Source organism: Salvia splendens, chromosome 21, assembly GCF_004379255.2.
Source record: "Salvia splendens isolate huo1 chromosome 21, SspV2, whole genome shotgun sequence".
Taxonomy (NCBI): domain Eukaryota; kingdom Viridiplantae; phylum Streptophyta; class Magnoliopsida; order Lamiales; family Lamiaceae; genus Salvia; species Salvia splendens.
Window position 1 is genome coordinate 26,954,481 of NC_056052.1, and position 18,111 is coordinate 26,972,591.

The following is an 18,111-nucleotide window of genomic DNA, read 5'->3' on the forward strand; positions in this document are numbered from 1 at the left end:
TACTATATAATTTTCATATCTAATTTGCATTTTTATGTAAAAAATTATTCGGATTGATTAATCAAAATTTGGGGTACACATATTTATTAATGCAAATAATGAGACATAGAATTTTGGAGGTACCATCGAGCTCAATAATCCCCTATTCCGAAATAATGATCGCATTTAATACTCTATCATTGTACTATGCTACTAAAACTTTATCCTATATAGTTGATTGAGGCTCAATAATTAATGGTGGACAAATAAGCGACAAATTTAAAATGAAGCTAATAATTAACAATAAATCAATAATGCGACAAGTTGAAGGCACATGCAAAAAAAGGAGACTAGCTAGCTATCTTAGTATTGTATTAGCTCACATGCCATCTTTATTTCAATACACATCTAAATTTTATTGTTTTGGGATTTGGGTTTCTCTGCATTTCTTTTGTTTTTCTTGCAATTCTTAATTTACGCAATTTCAAAGTGTTAGGTTTTAGAGCTTTTTGAGTGAATGAGTTTGGATATATGCAAGTCATGTGTCGTATACACCATCATTTTACGAAGAAATTAACTTTGCATTTTGATTTTATTGGCGAGAGACAATTTACTACTAATACTATGACACCTTATATTGATTCTTAGATTTTGACTAAAGTTAATTTATCATTTTACAAGTGATGGTTTTACTATACTACTTTAATATGACAAGTCCACACAATCTTTTTAATTCAAAATCAAGTTGTTAAATTATTAAGGCACTTATTAATATGTAGTACTAGTAGTATTTTCCCAATTATTATTATACTTTGAAATATTTGCATGCAGACCATCAGTTGGAAATAAATTGTACTCCGTACTTAATTATCTTCTTTTGTTATTTATTAATTTCGCCCATAATTTGCGACGTCACATAATTGTTACTTTCAATTTATTCTAGAATTTTATAACAATCCACTGAAAGAATTTATTTAAATCCTGATAATTCCACGTCGATAAACGATAATTCTAATTTCTAGAGAATAATTGAATATTTTGTACTTTTAAGAAACACCAAATGTTTCACAATCAACCCCAAAAATATCCGTTAATTTTTGTTAATTTGTCTCCGATTTCTGATTTTGTAAATAACAATATAAATAATTGTGAACACTATTTTCTGCTCAAAATCTTTCTCCTCAAAACACTCTGTTCCCTCCCTCTCATTTCGCGGCAAAGACAAGCGCTTGTTGACAGACTCATTTTCCTCACTTCAGGTAGCTCTCCACTTTGCACACACAACACACAGTCACATTCTGCTTTGTCTGTGTGTGCTTTTTAGCTTCGCTTTTTTTGTTACCTTCTGTGTCTTTTCTTCGTCAGATGCAATCCAGAACTCTGTTCGTGGTTGGAAACCGTTATTTTCTCAATTTGATAATATGATAGCTTCTAATTTCTCGTTTTCTCAACTTTTTTTAATTTTTTGTTGAACTGCAGGTTTTGCTATGTGCATCCATCGTCAATCATCCTAGAAGATTCGCGTTTGGAGTTTTCTCCTCGGATTATTTCCAGATCTCTGTTTACATTTTGCGGCGCTTTGCTCAGCAAAAATTATCAAAAGTTTTCTACTCTTTCAGCTATACTCTGCTTAACTACTCCCTCCTTGTTGCCTTTTGTTTGTTTCTTTTGTTTTCCGTTGGAAAATTGAATCGAATTAGGTCAGATGTATCGCTGCGATTGTTCAATTTGGTTTTGTATTGTAACGTTACTACTGTTATCGATTATATTTGGGGAATTTGCGAATGCTGATTGGGCAACTTGCTCCGGAATCGTTCCGATGAGTTACCGGAACGATAAGATTTCGATAACGGACTTTGGAGGCGTGGGCGATGGGGTGACGTTGAACACGAAAGCGTTTAGAGAAGCAATTTACAGAATTGAGCATTTGAGGAGGAGAGGTGGCTCTCTGCTTTACATTCCTCCCGGCGAATTTTTAACTGGACCGTTTAATCTCACTAGCCGTATGACTCTTTACTTGGCTAGAGGCGCCGTGATCAAAGCCACTACGGTATTTAAGCTCTTTTCACTATTATACTTTACTTAATCATCGTTATGCCGTTTTCGAATGCTTCTGCTCTTGCTTTGTAATTGTATTTGAATCGAAGTTTTAGGTGGTTCGATTTGTCTGGCATTGCTACTTTGAGAAATGTAGGTTGAGCTAGCCTTCAATGTTTAAGTGTAGTATGCATTGCTTGATTCTCTAGCTGAATTTGTATTTGAGGAATGCTGTAGTTTCTGTTTATGATAAACATGATTGAATGCAAATTTTGTGATGAGAATTGGAATGGTGAGCTTATGGTATGTTAATTGTGATGTATCTTGTTCAGTAGGTCTGTAGGGATGTGTCTAGAGTTATGGTGAAAGAGACAGATAGGTTTAAAAATTCTTATTTTAGGTAGTAATGAATCATGGTTTAGGAGAAACCAAGTTTCTTGTGGACCATGGAGATAGCTGGCTGACTTAAGTGCATGTGAAGGTATTTTGAATAAAGTATGGTTTGCCAGCTATGATAGTGGAAAAAACCAGCATTCTGTTTTTTGCCAGACACATGATTTTAAGAAATTATGCAATGGACTGTGTAGATGATGACATGGAGTCATGTGTATGTAGCTACAGATGGATATGTGATTATTAATAATTGCTTCTGTGAGGACAAGAGCTGATAATTAGAAATCTCAAAACTTCTCTTGACTACATTTGTACTTCATTAATCATATATAGAAATTGTAAAATGTAAATTGCTTCACATGTTATGACAAAGTACTGTATCTGGATATGCTGTGATCTTCTCTTATAGTATCATTTACTCTTGACCTTTTTTTAAAAAAAAATTCTGCATCTTTGATTCTTTTGTTGCTTAATATTTCAGGATGTTGGCCAGTGGCCCTTGGTGGCGCCGTTGCCCTCTTACGGAAGAGGAAGAGAACGGCCTGGTGGAAGGTACATGAGCTTCATCCATGGCAACGGTCTACATGATGTGATAATCACAGGTTAGTGTGAGAGAAACTTGTGTTCCATAAATCAACCAGTTCTAACAGACTGTTGGCCTTTTGATAGGGGAAAATGGAACAATCGATGGCCAAGGCGGCGTCTGGTGGGACATGTGGCGGCAAAGAACTCTCGGGTTTACTCGACCAAACCTTATCGAGTTCATGAACTCAAGAGGCATTATCATTTCCAATGTTATTTTCAAGAACTCTCCCTTTTGGAACATACACCCAGTTTACTGCAGGTAATAGTTGGTGGTTGCTCACATTATGTTAAAACCTATACATTTTGAATGAAACTCCCTTTTAATTTGAACTCCCTCTTTCCCCTTTACAGTCATGTTGTGATTCGATATGTAACGATTCTCGCACCTGCTGACTCTCCCAACACCGATGGAATCGATCCAGACTCGAGCTCGAACATATGCATCGAGGACTCCTTCATCTCAACCGGGGACGACCTAGTGGCCGTGAAGAGCGGGTGGGACGAATACGGGATAGCATTTGGTCGACCCAGCCACAGCATCACCATCAGAAGAGTAACTGGCTCCTCCCCGTTCGCTGGAATCGCAGTTGGGAGCGAAACCTCAGGTGGTGTGCTGGGCGTCCTAGCCGAGCACATAACTCTCTACAACATGGGAATCGGCATACACCTCAAGACCAACATCGGCAGGGGAGGGGTCGTGAGGAACATAACTGTGTTGAACGTCTACATGGAGAACGCCCGGACGGGGATCAAGATATCGGGCGACGTGGGGGACCACCCGGACGAGAACTACAACCGGAACGCCCTCCCAGTTCTCAAGGATGTGGTGATCAAGAACGTTTGGGGTGAAAGAGTGCAGCAACCCGGTCTCATCCGCGGCCTTTGGAATGCACCATTCACTGCTATTTGCCTCTCCAACATCCATCTTGGTGGCGCGCGGCCATGGCAGTGCTCTCATGTAGTCGGAGCCGCCGTTCAAGTTAGCCCCTCGCCGTGCGTTCAGCTCACCTCCCGCCAGCAGATAGGTGCGTGCTCTGCTTCCTTCTAAAATCTCTCTGATTTGATGTCATTTTGTATGTATTATGTAAGAATACTTTAAATTTTATTGTGTCATAGCAATTTTTATTTTTCATGAGTCACACAGTCAACAAACATAAAAATAACGACAAATTGACCAAAATTCAAGAATTTTGATATATCCGACAATTTATTGCTAATGTGATGTACATGTGTTTCAAATTGACGTCGACTAAGTTATGCACCAAAAAAATTGATAAAATTCATTGAAGGTTTCATCCATATGGAAATTTTCTGCTGGACAAAACGAAATCTGTCTTGAAAAAATTGAGAAAAAAATATCAAAATTCATGTTATAAGCATAATAAACCATAAATTGACTAAAATTAATAATTTCTCTAACAATTTACTCTACAAATAAACATAAAGATATTGCCCGAAATCATCAGCAGGAAAGCCAAGTATTCTGTCGTGAACCTGACTAAGGGACACCTCTTAGAGATGGCGCACACATTCGAGGCCGCCCTATATGAAGAAGAGGAGATTCCGTGTACTGTGGAAGAAGCATGGAGATTGGTCCGGAAGGTTTGTGATTGGTCCGAGACAGTAATGTATTCGATAATTTGAGATTGGTCCGAGACAGCATGGAGATTGGTCCGGAAGGTTTGAATGGGATATTAGGCATAATTGAAGAATAGAGAAGTAATGTATTCGATAATTTGATGATTTTTATTACTTCATAGATGCCCTATTATATAGGGTTTGATACATGTGTAATTATGGTATAGTATCAATCAAATATCAAATTTCCTATTATATTATTGGAGTATAATTGAGGAGTATAATTGTGATTATCTTCTGGCATCTTTTCCTTTCTTAACACTCCCCCTCAAGTTGAGTGGTGGGATCTCCAAAGCTCAACTTGCCAAGTATATTTATGAGGCTTCTGGAATTGACGGCTCTGGTGAGAATATCAGCTAACTGTTCTTCGGACCGGACGAATGGCAGCTTCACTACTCCACTTTCCAATTTCTCTTTGATGTAGTGTCTGTCGACTTCAACATGCTTTGTTCTATCATGCTGTACTGGATTCTCGGATATGCAGATTGCCGCCTTGTTGTCACAGTATAGTTTACTCTTGCTTTGTGTGAGCCCAATTTCATCCATCAGCCTTCTAAGTCATAAGATCTCAATTAATCCACTTCTTATCCCTCGGAATTCAGCTTCCGCGCTTGATAATGCTACCACTTTTTGTTTCTTACTCCTCCATGTTACTAGGTTACCTTCTACAAACGTGAAGTACCCAGCAGTCGACTTCCGATCAATTGGATTACTCGCCCAATTAGCATCGGTGAATCCATAAACTCCTCGGTGTTTATTCTTTCTGAACATTATACCATGTTCGACCGTTCCTTTGAGATACCGCACGATCCTCAAAGCAGCTTCAAAGTGATCTTTTTGTGGTCGATGCATGAATTGGCTCACTACTCCTACTGCATACGCAATGTCTGGTCTAGTATGAGAGAGGTAGATGAGTTTCTCCACCAGACGCTGGTACTTGCCTTGATCTGCTAATTTAGCTTCCTCAGAGATCTGCAGCCCATGGTTCACTAGGATTGGTGTATCGGCGGGTTTGCAATCAATTAAGCCTGTCTCCACTAGAATATCCAGGATGTACTTCTTCTGTCTCAAGAAGATTCCTCCTTCGGACCGTAGTACTTCTATCCCCAAGAAGTATTTGAGGTTCCCCAAATTTTTCATTTCGAACTCTTTGAATAAGCTTCCCTTTAGTCTCTCTATTTCTTCTGTATCATCTCACGTGATAATCATATCATCTACATAGATGATCAAGCACATGATTTTGTCTTCTCGCTTCTTCAAGAACAGAGTGTGATCTGAGTGACTTTGCCGAAACCCATATTTGGTCATGGCTTCTTTGAATCTCCCAAACGAAACCCTTGGAGACTGTTTAAGTCTATAGAAGGCCTTCTTTAGACGACATCCTTCCGCTTTTTCAAATCTCTCCGAGAATCCTGGGGGTGCTTCCATGTATACTTCTCTTTTTAGTTCCCTATGTAGAAATGCGTTTGTTACATCAAATTGGTGAAGTGGCCAGTCCCTATTTGCAGCATCTGAGAGTAGTACCCGAATAGTATTCATTTTTGCTACTGGTGAGAAAGTCTCATCGTAGTCAACTCCGTAAGTCTGTGTGTAGCCCTTGGCGACTAGTCGTGCTTTGTATCTCTCTATAGATCCATCTGACCTTCGTTTGATAGTGAACACCCACTTACATCCAACTGCTTTCTTTCCGTCGGGGATTTTGCATTTATCCCATGTGTCGTTTCTTCCTAAGGCTCCCATTTCTTTCAGCATTGCCTCTCGCCAGTGTTTGTGTCTCCATGCTTCTTCCACAGTACACGGAATCTCCTCTTCTTCATATAGGGCGGCCTCGAATGCGTGCGCTATCTCTGAGAGGTGTCCCTTAGTCAGGTTCATGACAGAATACTTGGCTTTCCTGCTGATGATGTCGGGACTATATCGTTTCGATGGGACTCCTCTATTGGCCCTTGGTGGAAGTTTGTATCCTCCAAGTTCTTCACTGATCTGTTCTTCCAATAGATCATAAATGTCTGACTCACTTTGTAAGACTGCTTCAGCCTCATTATCTGTCTCAGGGTCAGTTTCACCAACGCACACCAAATCAATAGAAGTGTGAAGAGCACTTACAAGGGATACAAGTAGGGGATCTTCTTGGATGGTGTCACTGTTTGGTGCGGGCTGTATTTCTTCAACGTCTTCTTCTATTAGGCCTTGAGTCGATGGACTGGCTGAGCTATTTTGGGCTAGTAACCGGCTTAGTGGTTCACTATGACTCCCCCCCTGACCGCTAAGTTGGTTAAAGAAATAGTCTTTTCAAGTAAATCGCAGTTCATGGTGGTGAACAAGCGATTGGTTTTAGGGTCGAAGCACCTATATCCCTTTTGTGAGATCCCATACCCCACGAAGACACATTTTATAGCACAGGGGGCTAGTTTATTTCGCTCATGCTTCGGGATGTATACAAAGACTGAGCACCCGAAAACTCGAGGCTGTAAGGTCAAAGGTAATGGTATGTGGGCTAGTGTCGAGAGGACTTTTAGGGGTGTTTGAAGGTCAAGGGTTCTAGACGGTAATCGGTTTGTCAAATAGACAGATGCGGCAACAGCTTCAGGCCAGAAGTGTCTGGGGGTGTTAGACTCAATAAGTATGGCTCTAGCCATTTCTAGGAGGGTGCGGTTTTTTCCTTTCTGATACGCCATTTTGTTCTGGGGTGTATGTGCATGTTGTTTGGTGGACAAGACCTTTATCGTGGAAGAAAGTTTTCATTTTTGAGTTGACAAATTCTCCCCCCCCATTGTCTGAACGAATGGTCTTTATGTTTTCCTGAAATTGGGTTTGAACTAGTGCATGAAAGTGACTAAAATGTTCAAAAACTTAATTTTTCTATTTCATAAAGTAGACCCAGGTCATACGGGTGCAATCATATATAAAGAGGAGAAAATATTTGAACCCTTGTCTCACGGCTGTGTTTCTTCTTCCCACAATGAGAGCATATAAGTCTCGATTTGTCCTCTTCGGTCCGTTTGTTCCACCCACCGCCGCTCCGTTGAGGATGGCTTCGATGCTACCATTGATTGGTCACGGCCAGACCTGCCCCGATCCCTTGTGTGCCAGAGTCCTCCGTCTGGAGGACACTCGATCGGACATCTTCTCGCTGGAGAATGGCGTACGCCGCTCGGCTGAGGGAAGTGGATCTGTTCTCAGGATTTCCTTCTTGATGTTTTCACATTTTCTATTTAGGGCGACTAATAGCTGGAATAGCCTATGCTCTTATTTCTCTGTGTTGTATATGTCTATGTCTTCTGCGTGTTTCATCGGATTTGGATGCCTCCGATCTGTGGAGATCCATAAATCGTTTAGTTTGGTCCAGATTTCCTCCAGTGGTTGCTCCTTTTGCTTTAATGTGATTGCCTTTGCATACAGGTCGTATACTTGGATCTTGTCACTCCCACTGGCATATGTGACTTCGATGCTCACCCATATGTCCTTGGCTGTTGGGTATTGAGTCAATCGACTCACCAGCCTTGGTTCTACATTTTAGGTTAGCCATGTGAATACGCAATGATCAGCTTGTTGCCACCTTCCGAAAGCTTGGTCGGTTTTCGCCGGGGGGGTGGGACTCCAGTGATGTGAGACATCACCCCCTTTCGCCAATCGCTGCTTTCATAAGGATAGACCATTGGAGATAGTTGTCGCCATTTAGTTTCTCTGCAATAACTAATGGCGAGGAATCGATTCTGTATGGTGTTGGATCTGGAGTTATGGGGTTTGTTATTTGGTTCTGATTTTGTGCGATACTCACACGCATGAATTCGGCAAACATTCGAGCGAATTGCTCTGTTTCCGTTGGTTTTGGTGGTTCGTCGTTGTCTGACATGGTTTTGTTTTTCAGGGTCTGCCGAATTTTGGCCGGAAGGTTTGAGATTGGTCCGAGACAGTGATGAAACTACTCTGAGTCTCATCCCTGCTCTGATACCATCTTGAATGAGATATTAGGCATAATTGAAGAATAGAGAAGTAATGTATTTAATAATTTGATGATTTTTATTACCGCCTATTATATAGGGTTTGATACATGTGTAATTATGGTATAGTATCAATCAAATATCAAATTTCATATTCTATTCTTGGAGTATAATTGAGGAGTATAATTGTGATTATGTTCTGGCATCATTTTTTTTCTTAACAGGTCCTTCACATCTGAAATGGACGTAAATTTATTTACATGCTCTAAAGCCTAATGTAACTAATCATACTCGAACAACTAGAATTACACTAATAGAGATACATATAATGTGTAAGAAACATGACATACATATCAGACATAGATTATTATTGGTGATTAATGCTTGGAAGTTTCTAGAAATAATTGGTCAAGAATTTGCGCACGCCCTTGACGAAACCGGGCATCTCATCTTCTTCCTTCCTCTCATTTCCGATCCTCAAACGCTGCCTCAATTTCTTCATCCTCTTCTCGCGATCGAACCTGTCGTAATCGAAGCGCTTGAACACGGCTCTCTTCACCGCCCGATTCTCGTCGTCCCCCTCCCCCTCACTGTCGCTGTCCTCGCGGCGGCGGTGGCGCTGGCGGAGGTGGTGGTTGCGCACCCTCGTCCACCGCGTGGGGATCGGCTGCTCGAAGTCGCTGTTCTCGCCGATCACGTCGTTGGCGAAGGGGATCGGCTCGCTCCTCCTCATCATCGCGGGGTGGAGCTTGAAGTGGTGGCCGCGGCAGGGGCGGTTGACGGGGCGGAACGTGATCTCGGTCAGCGGCACGGCGGAGACGACGGCGAAGTTGGGATCGGTTTCGGCGTCGGCTTTGATCGGTTCGCTGGGGAGGCGGAGCGCGGGATCGGAGGAGTCGGCGGTGAGGCGCGGCGGGGGGCGGGCGAGTGAGACGGTGAATAGGCAGAAGAGAGCGGCGGCGAACTTTGCCATGGTGATGTTTTTTTTTTTGTCGATTGTGAATGGATTGGGGTGGGGAGAGATGTGATATAGGGGGGTCCGGGCAGTTCGGGCAGGTTGGAAACGGAGTGGACTGGGGGAGATGAGAGCGGGCAGGGGAGCTGACCGACACGTGGGATTTGTGGATATTGAATCTGCGTATTATGGTACGTAATCGAAGCAATACTATATTAGTCCAAGCTATCTTGAGTTACATTTTCTGTCCCTAGGCTTCTCATTTTCTTCTCTTCACACGTAAAAACATTCACACATACTTTTTTTATGTGTGGAAGACAATCTCCAACTAGTTTCCCGAAGCTATTTCATTCTTTTTTTCATGCTTGATCATGAAAATATACTACTCCCTCCATACTATAAAATTTGTCACACTTGTGGGACGGCGCGAGATTTTATGAGCTTTTGTTCAAAATTTTTTTTAATACTCCCTCCGTCCATAATACAAGAGGAGTTTTAACTCGGTACATATTTTAAGAAATATATTAGAAAGTTGGTTGAAAAGATTAGTGGAAGTTATCCTACTTTTATATAGTATTAGTTTTGTAATAAATATGAATTAGATAAATTAGTGGAATATGAGGTCTATTACGAAAAATAATAAAATATAAATGGAAAATTTATTGGTTGACAGAGGAAGTAATAATATATATGGGACATATTTTTTAATCTTAATAATTTTATATCCATGGTAAATAAATATATGCAAAAAGAATAAAGATATAAATCATAACGGAGTATAAAATTACACGATTAGATAACATAAAATTAGTGATAAAATAATTTTTTTGACTAAAATATTTGTAGCTTCTACTAGTATCTCATAATTTCAAATTAATTATTCACCGTTTATCAAAAAACATACTAATACTCCATAATTTAATAATTTAAAGGTAGAAACGAAAATATATGATAGGAGTACGTATTTAATAATAATCATTATAGCCTACACCTACAACCCACAAATCTAGACACAAAATAAATAAATAAATAATGATTTTATCTTGCAGAACTTAATATTTCCATTGAACTTTGAAACAATGAAATTACATTTCTTAAATGAAGACGACGGTGATCGAAGGAATTGGAGCGGCGACAAATACCGTCAATGTAGAAGGAGGAGAAATAGAAGGGATAGGGCGCATTGAAATTATTAAAAAAAAATTATTCTTGCAACCCTAGAAGGTTAGGTTTTAACTTTATTAAATGTCAACTAAAGTTAAGAAGTTTAAAAAATTATTCTTGAAACCCTAGAAGGTTAGGTTAGTGGAGTACATTATTTGGTTTTAACTTTATTAATTTGTTTCCATTGAAGGTTAGGTTTGATTTGTTAACTTCATATGAACGGGAACCTAAATTTTATGTATCGATCTAGAATATATTTTTTGATTTTAACCATTTTAACCTTATTATTTATATTACCATAGAATGTTTGATATTTTTGGTGCTAAGATTTGATTTGATTTGATTTTTATGCTTGTTATTGGTTAACTTTCTGTGCTCGTTTCTTTATCAGAACCTTGTTTTAAATTAAGAAAACAGTAAAGGAGAATGGAGTATTGCTATTTCATAAAATGCATATTAATCTTAAAGAAATTTGATGCAAAAATTAAAGCAGGGAAAGTCTGATAAAGAAAATTCCAAATTAATTTGACATGCGCAAAAACAGAAGAACAAAAGTATGTCGCACTTCGTCGAATGAAGCGCTACATATAAGTATCCATAACCTGGTAAAAAACTTGGCTAAGTAAATAAAAGGCTGATTTGGAAGGGCAGACGGGGGGATTCTGGTTGGTGAAGTTGATGGATTTGGGCGTGATGTTTTGGCAAAATGTAGTAGCCGACGAACCCTTTCTTCCCTCGTATTTGAGATTGATTGTTCCGATGTTGGCAGGCTTGGCTGCAGTTGAACGTGATTACATTCTGCGTGGCGCTGGTGCCCGTGACGTTGTTGATCTCAACGTCGCTGATCTTTACGGAACCTTTTAAACCCGAGGGGCATTGTTTGTTTGGGCAGTAATTCTGATCAAATATGATGGGGTTGGCCGCATTGACCATGGTGAGGTCGATGAAGTGGAGATCCGAGACCGTGGTATTGGCCGGGGAAGACCGAAACGTCTTGACCCTGACCCCGTTGGTGGTGTTGTTGAAGCTGCACCCCTCCACCCTTATCCCCTTCACGTCCTTCTCTTTCTCGTACTTCCCCAGGCTCCCGATGCTGATGCCGTGCCCGGGCCCGCATGCCACGTTCCTGATGACCATGTCCGTGAGATTGTTCCCCATCGAGATGCAGTCATCGCCTGTCTTGATGACGGAGTCGATCACTGTTATGTTGCTGGACCGGGCGATGTGGATGCCGTCCGTGTTGGGGCTGTCGCCCGGGGCGGACACTGTGAAGCGCTGGAAGGTGACGTTGCGGCTCGAGATGCAGTTGACGTGGAAGAACTTGCTGTCCTTGGTGGTGACATCTTGGATGATGGAGTTGGTGATGGCATTCAAGAACAGGTTGATTGGGGGCTTCTCACATGTGGCGTTTGTCTTGTCTTGCAGTCGTTGTTTTTCCACGCTTCTCGACCCTGCCAATCGAGGATGCCGCCCCCGAGATCGTCAGGAGATCCACGTTAGTAATGCCGATCCATCCCTTCTTCTTCTCGGGGATCTTGGCCAGGTTCGGATACGCTTTGAGGTGGCCTTGTACCTCCAGATTCATCGGGGCCTTGTTCAGCCTCGACAATAAAGCTTGACTCAAATTACAATCCCCTGGTGGGATCAAAACTTGAGTTGCCTTTGCTGATTTAATCGCCTCATTCCATGCTTTCCTCAAAGCCTGTATATACACAGTGGCGGACGCAGAAAATTTTGTTAGTAGAGACTGAACTATATGCATAGAGATAGAGAGTTGAGATAAAAAAAATTAATGCATAATCGGACAACCAAATACAGATGACTTTTTCGATCGTTTTAGTTTATAATCATAAATGATCGTGTATTACCCCTCATATGAACCTAAACTGTATAAATTTTAAACCTCCGTGTTATCTGAAAAATAACATCCATAACAAATAATGTAAGATATGCATTAATATTTACAAATAAAACTAGTCTAATGCATAATCAAAATGGTACCATATATTATCTATAAAATAATGAGAATCTTGAATCATATTAAATTACAAATTTATTGCATAGCATGTCTTTTGTCATATTTCCAATATAATACTAATATAATAGTGACGTATTAATTAAATATGACAAATTAAATTTTTTTTTTGCATAGAATTGGAAAAAGAAGAATAAAAGAGAACAATTGAAATTATAGATTAAACTTGTAAACAGTTATTAAATTTGCGTCGAGTATATGGGAAGAAAATGAATTATGATTAAAAAGAAATTTTTAGTCAAGAAGGAAATTATTTAATTTAAAATTTATTAACCATTTTCTAAAACTAAGTAATCAAGAAAATGAATTATGGTTAAAAAGAAACTTTAACACAAAATACACATTTTTAAAGCAATAATAAGTGGGAAGCTGCATCTCTTAAGAGATGACAGCTCATCACTTGTTTCAATACAGTAATAATATATTAAATTTATAAAATTGAGTCTTCTTCTTCACGCTGCACGTCAGCCATTACTTATTTCCTCTGAAACTTTTTATTTTAGATTCAGTTCAGTCCATCCTATCATTAAACTTTTGTAGATTTAGACCTCAGCAACATTGATTTGGCAGGGGCTTATGATAGCTTTCGAAAGTTCTGAAAATTTTAGAAGTAGAAAAAAACATAAAAAAACTTCTTGGGAGGGCTTTAAGCCCCTCACCCCCTCTTACTGTGTCCGCCACGGTATATACATATTTAATAAAAAGTTTAGTTAATTATAACAACTACAAATCAAATATTAGTAAATTATAAAATTGATTATCACAATTACCTCATTGATGTCTTGTTTATGTTTTTCTCCGAAATCAGTAATCTTGAACACTATCGTGGAATTAATAGTTAATATTAACTGTAAAACCAAAATTACTGACACTATGCCCTGAATTTTCATATTGTCTAGAGTTTTGTAAACTAATAACAATTTCACTGAATATGTTTTCATATATCATTACATGGGTATTTATAATTGAAGGTATATACAATTTATGTTTTCACATATCATTACATGGGTATTTATAATTGAAGGTATGTACAATTTATGGTAATGGAAGTATATTGAAACGAAATTATTGCACATAAATATAAGTAAAATACGTATTGGAAATCTTAATTTGTAAAATAAAAGTTTAAAGGAAACAAATTGACACGAAATCCTACCAGAAAAAGTATCATTATGGTAATGGAACGTTTTGGAATGTATGGAAATTAAAATAAGTAAAACAAGATTTTCCATGGTAATGGAACAAATAAGTAAAATAAGAATTTCCATGGTAAGGGAACGTATTTCATAATACTCCTATATTCCACCGCATCTTATTGTATGATTATTGCGTATCTTTCCGAAATATAAGAGGCACAATCTAATCAATATTTACGTACTATTAGTTTATTTTGAATTAAATATTTTAACCTAATTCAAATACAACTATATAGAAATAGTAGATGTGGGATAGTAATAATTTCGTGGTAAATTATTTAGAAGATCTTTTATCGTTTTAGTTCTTGCCAATACACCTTAAATAAAAATAAATAGAGCAGCAAGAAATTCGTACGTGTTCACATTATCAAACATTTAACAATTAATTAAAACATTCGTACGTGTTAGAATAGAAAAATATTAGAAGAATAATCACAATAATATTCTTATAATAGATTTAATACTAGTAGGAATCGATTAATATATTCCTTGTATAGTTGATTGCAACACATTTTTATAATGGGTGATTTACAAGAATCATATACTAATAAAATACTACAATATATCGATTAATTGCCTGTCTAAACTCTCTACTCCTTTTTCCCTCTCATGTCCTATACATCATTCAAGAAATATATTGTAACACCCCTTACTCGGTTAGTTTTAACCGAATAAGTGGCGTTACCTCTCGGTACAATTGATACACAAAACCTGCCTTTTTTTGCAAACACTCAACATACAACACTAGTAACCTTACATTTGCTAATGGGGATGTAAATATTTATCGAAGCAAGGTATCAATATTTTGTTATGTATAGTAGTAAATAGTTATGTTATCAGGTTTATTTACTTTTATGATAGTGTTGTATGTTGAGTGTTTGCAAAAAAAAAAAAGACAGGTTTTGTATATCGATCGTACCGAAAGGTAACATCACTTATTCGGTTAAAACTAACCGAGTAAGGGGTGTTAGATATATTCTAGACTTATACATAAAATAGGTGAATAAGGTGAGGTGGAATATGTATCCATAAAATTCATTATCCTATTATTGAGCATATTATTCTCACGTTTAGACTCTTAATTAAGATTGGTGTAATAATTTTCGAATCTTAAAATACACTATAAAATCCATTATAATTTTATTACTAGTATAGTAGTATTTACTTTATGGACAAGTAACAGCTAGCGTGTAACATATCTACTAGCTATACAATTCATTAATTTAATGATATTGACTAGTATAAAATAAAAACACTCACAATTAAAGTTTCTATACTCTACACTCTACACTTGTATACTCCCAATTTATTAATTTAAACGATGATTAAGGAGTGTGAATGCGAACAATTTTCTAAATAGATTGTTATCTTTTCATTTTTGTTTAACATTATCACTACTTCACTAGTGTAATTTCTTTGGGTCGAAAGTGAATATTCTTTACATAGTCCAAACATGTTGTAAATCAGGTCAATTTTTGCAATGTGAAAGTATTGCTAGGTTTCTGTCAATATCTTTGTATTTTTGTTATTGTTATCTCCATCCTCTTAGTTTGATCTTACCTACTACTTCAATAATTTTATCCCCTTTTGAGTAACTGTATGTGATCATTTCCCTTATTATTTTCGATATTCCCACTAACTGTATAACTAAATGAACATTCTATATAGTAGTAACTCCTTATTTTGAAATCATGAATTCAGTTAACTTTTATGTTTTCCATTTATTCAGTTAACCTTTTTAGTAGATATATAAATTAATAATTTTAATAAATGCTTAAATACTTTGTGCTATTTTAATAATTTATCAATGGTTAAAAATAAAATAAAATTTGATTTTACAAACTAAAAATATAATCGGAAAACTCCATATCACATCTAATGAATTTCAATATTTTAGTTCATTTACATTTTGTCATCAGACAAAAAATTCAAAACAAACATCGTTACTCCATATGCTAAGAAAATTCACCAATCATCTTTACATACATCCATAAAAAGCTAACCAACAATTTGGCTGTATAACATAGTAATCAACACCCAATTCCCAAATAAAAACACCCAACATCACACCCATTCCTCCCCATGCCAAAATCATCACCAGCCAAACCCTAAAAAAAAAAAAAATCAAGAATGCTTTCCCGGGCCTTTGTGAAGCCAAACAGAAGAGTCCCGGATCAGAGCAAAGAATGGAGCCTTCGGTCCTCGTCCATATTCGAGCACGAAGACTTCCTCTTCGGGTTCACGGACGACATCCCATTGACCTCGTGCAGCAGTGATGGCTCAGACATGACCCTGAGGCAGGTTTTGAGGGCTTCTGTAGGGGTGATGGGAGAGAGCCCTTTGGGGATGACTGAGAAGGTGGTGCTTTTGGGGGGCAAGATTAGGGCAGTGAAGAGGTTTAGGAGAGTTGGGATTAGGAGAAATGAGTTTGGGAGGAGAGTTGAGAGGTTGGCATTGGTTGGGAATCAGTGTGAGTATTTGGTGCCTGTGATTGCTTATCTCTATGCCAAGAGGATTAAGTTTGTTGTTTGTGATTATTATCCTATGGGCTCTCTTGCTGACTTGCTTTCTGGTAAACATCTCTTTGATCTCTCCTTGTGCTGTGTGTATATATGTTTGATCGGTTCGTATACGCTATACCCTGATGAAATATATTCGACGATCTTAGGTTCTTGTACTTAACAAGTGCTCTATTCGGAGCGTCCTTGATTCAACGATCCAAATATTTTTCATTTTTGGTAAACTAAATATAAAAATAAGACTAGCTATCCATTAACTTTTTTCCACCAATTTTGTTTTACAAAGTCAAAGAATTTCTTCAAACTTGGACCGAATCAAAATGGGTCAACGCACGTAAAAGTTTTATGTTTATAGTATAATAAAAACTAGGTACTTAAAAAGGAGGCTTTGATTTTAATGTTATTTGTAAAATTAATAACATCAAATAATATTTTAATGGTATTAGAATTAAATTAAATGGATAAAACAAAATGCATGAAAATAGAGATTGTATGAGGAAATAAAGTTTGTTTAAACTAATTTTGATTAATTAGCTGCAAAGGAAGAAGGGCACACCGGGTTAGAGTGGAAGCACAGGTACAGGATTGGCCAATGCATAGCCAAAGCAATAGCCTTCATCCACTCACAAACCCCTCCAACGGATAGGCACTTGAAACTCAACGTCCACGGCAACGTCAAGACCTCCAACGTCATGGTCAACGTTGACTTCTCCGCCCGCCTCTCCGACTACGGCTTCCTCCAGCTGGCCGACCACGTGGACACGGGGCCATACCAGCCCGGGCTGTCCCAGGAGAGCGATGTGTACAGCTTTGGGGTCGTGTTGATGGAGATCTTGGGGTGGCCGGACCCGGACGCCGCGGCGTTGGGTGCCACGTCAGGTCATGTGTTTGAATTTTGTGTGGGGAGAGGAGAGGAAGAGAGGCAAGTGTGGAATGTTTTGGAGATTGCTTTGCTTTGTAGGAATAGTTTGGGTCATGAAAGGCCTACTATTAGTGATGTTGTGGCTTGCCTAGCTTGATTACTACTATTATCAAGTGGGCTGGGCCGGACTGGACTAAGGCCCATGTACGTACGGACAAATACGAAGGCTATTAATGTGCGTTGCAAAAATTACGAATTAATGTGATATGTGACATACTTTAGATTTGAAGATCGATGGTGATGAGTTTGCGTTCAAATCGAATACATTATAGTAGTAAATTCTATTTTATCATTTTTCGTAATTTTAATGAAATATAGTACTAGGTAAATAAAAAAGAGAAATTTATCAGATTTTGAGAAGAAAAAAAATCAATAAATTTTAACGTATTATGATTAAAAAAATCAGTGGGTCCATAGCTGGTAGAGCATTTGGCTGCAGATCAATAAATTAATTATATTGTAAGTAGCAATTAAAAATCTAATACCATCTAGAATTTATTTGTCTCGAATTGACACTAATTGGATCCTGACGTTTTCTTAGAAATATAAACAACTTTACAAAAGCCTAGTAGAGGAAGAATAATGATCCAATTGGTTATTGGGCTTGAGTATATTATGTTCTTCAATTCTCGCCGTAATTACTTCTTAATAATTAGCCCCACTTTCATAAGTTGAACGTATACAAATATATGCTCCTATTTAGGGAGTAATACATACGTGGAACTAAATTATTAAAAGAATGAC

The 18,111-nt window shown here is 38.0% G+C and overlaps 3 protein-coding genes and 1 pseudogene across 4 annotated transcripts; 2 read left to right on the top strand and 2 right to left on the bottom strand.

Annotated features, from left to right (window-relative positions):
• The first annotated feature begins 1,108 nt into the window (after window positions 1-1,108).
• On the top strand, window positions 1,109-4,827 carry LOC121784953 (probable polygalacturonase). 2 transcript variants are annotated; one of them, XM_042183238.1, is made up of 6 exons: window positions 1,109-1,238; window positions 1,459-2,029; window positions 2,891-3,011; window positions 3,079-3,253; window positions 3,346-4,019; window positions 4,461-4,827. In XM_042183238.1, the coding sequence occupies exons 2-6, from the start codon at window positions 1,685-1,687 to the stop codon at window positions 4,484-4,486; spliced, it is 1,341 nt and encodes a 446-aa protein (XP_042039172.1). In that variant the 5' UTR covers window positions 1,109-1,238; window positions 1,459-1,684; the 3' UTR covers window positions 4,487-4,827. The 2 variants fall into 2 exon arrangements, with proteins under 2 accessions (XP_042039172.1, XP_042039173.1); XM_042183239.1 differs by having other exon boundaries at window positions 4,464-4,827.
• Window positions 4,828-5,190: 363 nt separating this feature from the next.
• LOC121784457 (uncharacterized mitochondrial protein AtMg00810-like) lies at window positions 5,191-5,772 on the bottom strand. Its single transcript, XM_042182593.1, has one exon. It carries the CDS (start codon window positions 5,770-5,772, stop codon window positions 5,191-5,193), a length of 582 nt encoding a protein of 193 aa, XP_042038527.1.
• A 5,541-nt stretch (window positions 5,773-11,313) lies between these two features.
• Window positions 11,314-12,457, bottom strand: LOC121784458 (annotated as a pseudogene).
• A 3,599-nt stretch (window positions 12,458-16,056) lies between these two features.
• Window positions 16,057-17,464, top strand: LOC121784459 (probable inactive receptor kinase At5g58300). Its single transcript, XM_042182594.1, has 2 exons — window positions 16,057-16,498; window positions 16,980-17,464. Exons 1-2 carry the CDS (start codon window positions 16,057-16,059, stop codon window positions 17,462-17,464), a joined length of 927 nt encoding a protein of 308 aa, XP_042038528.1.
• The last annotated feature ends 647 nt before the right edge of the window (window positions 17,465-18,111 follow it).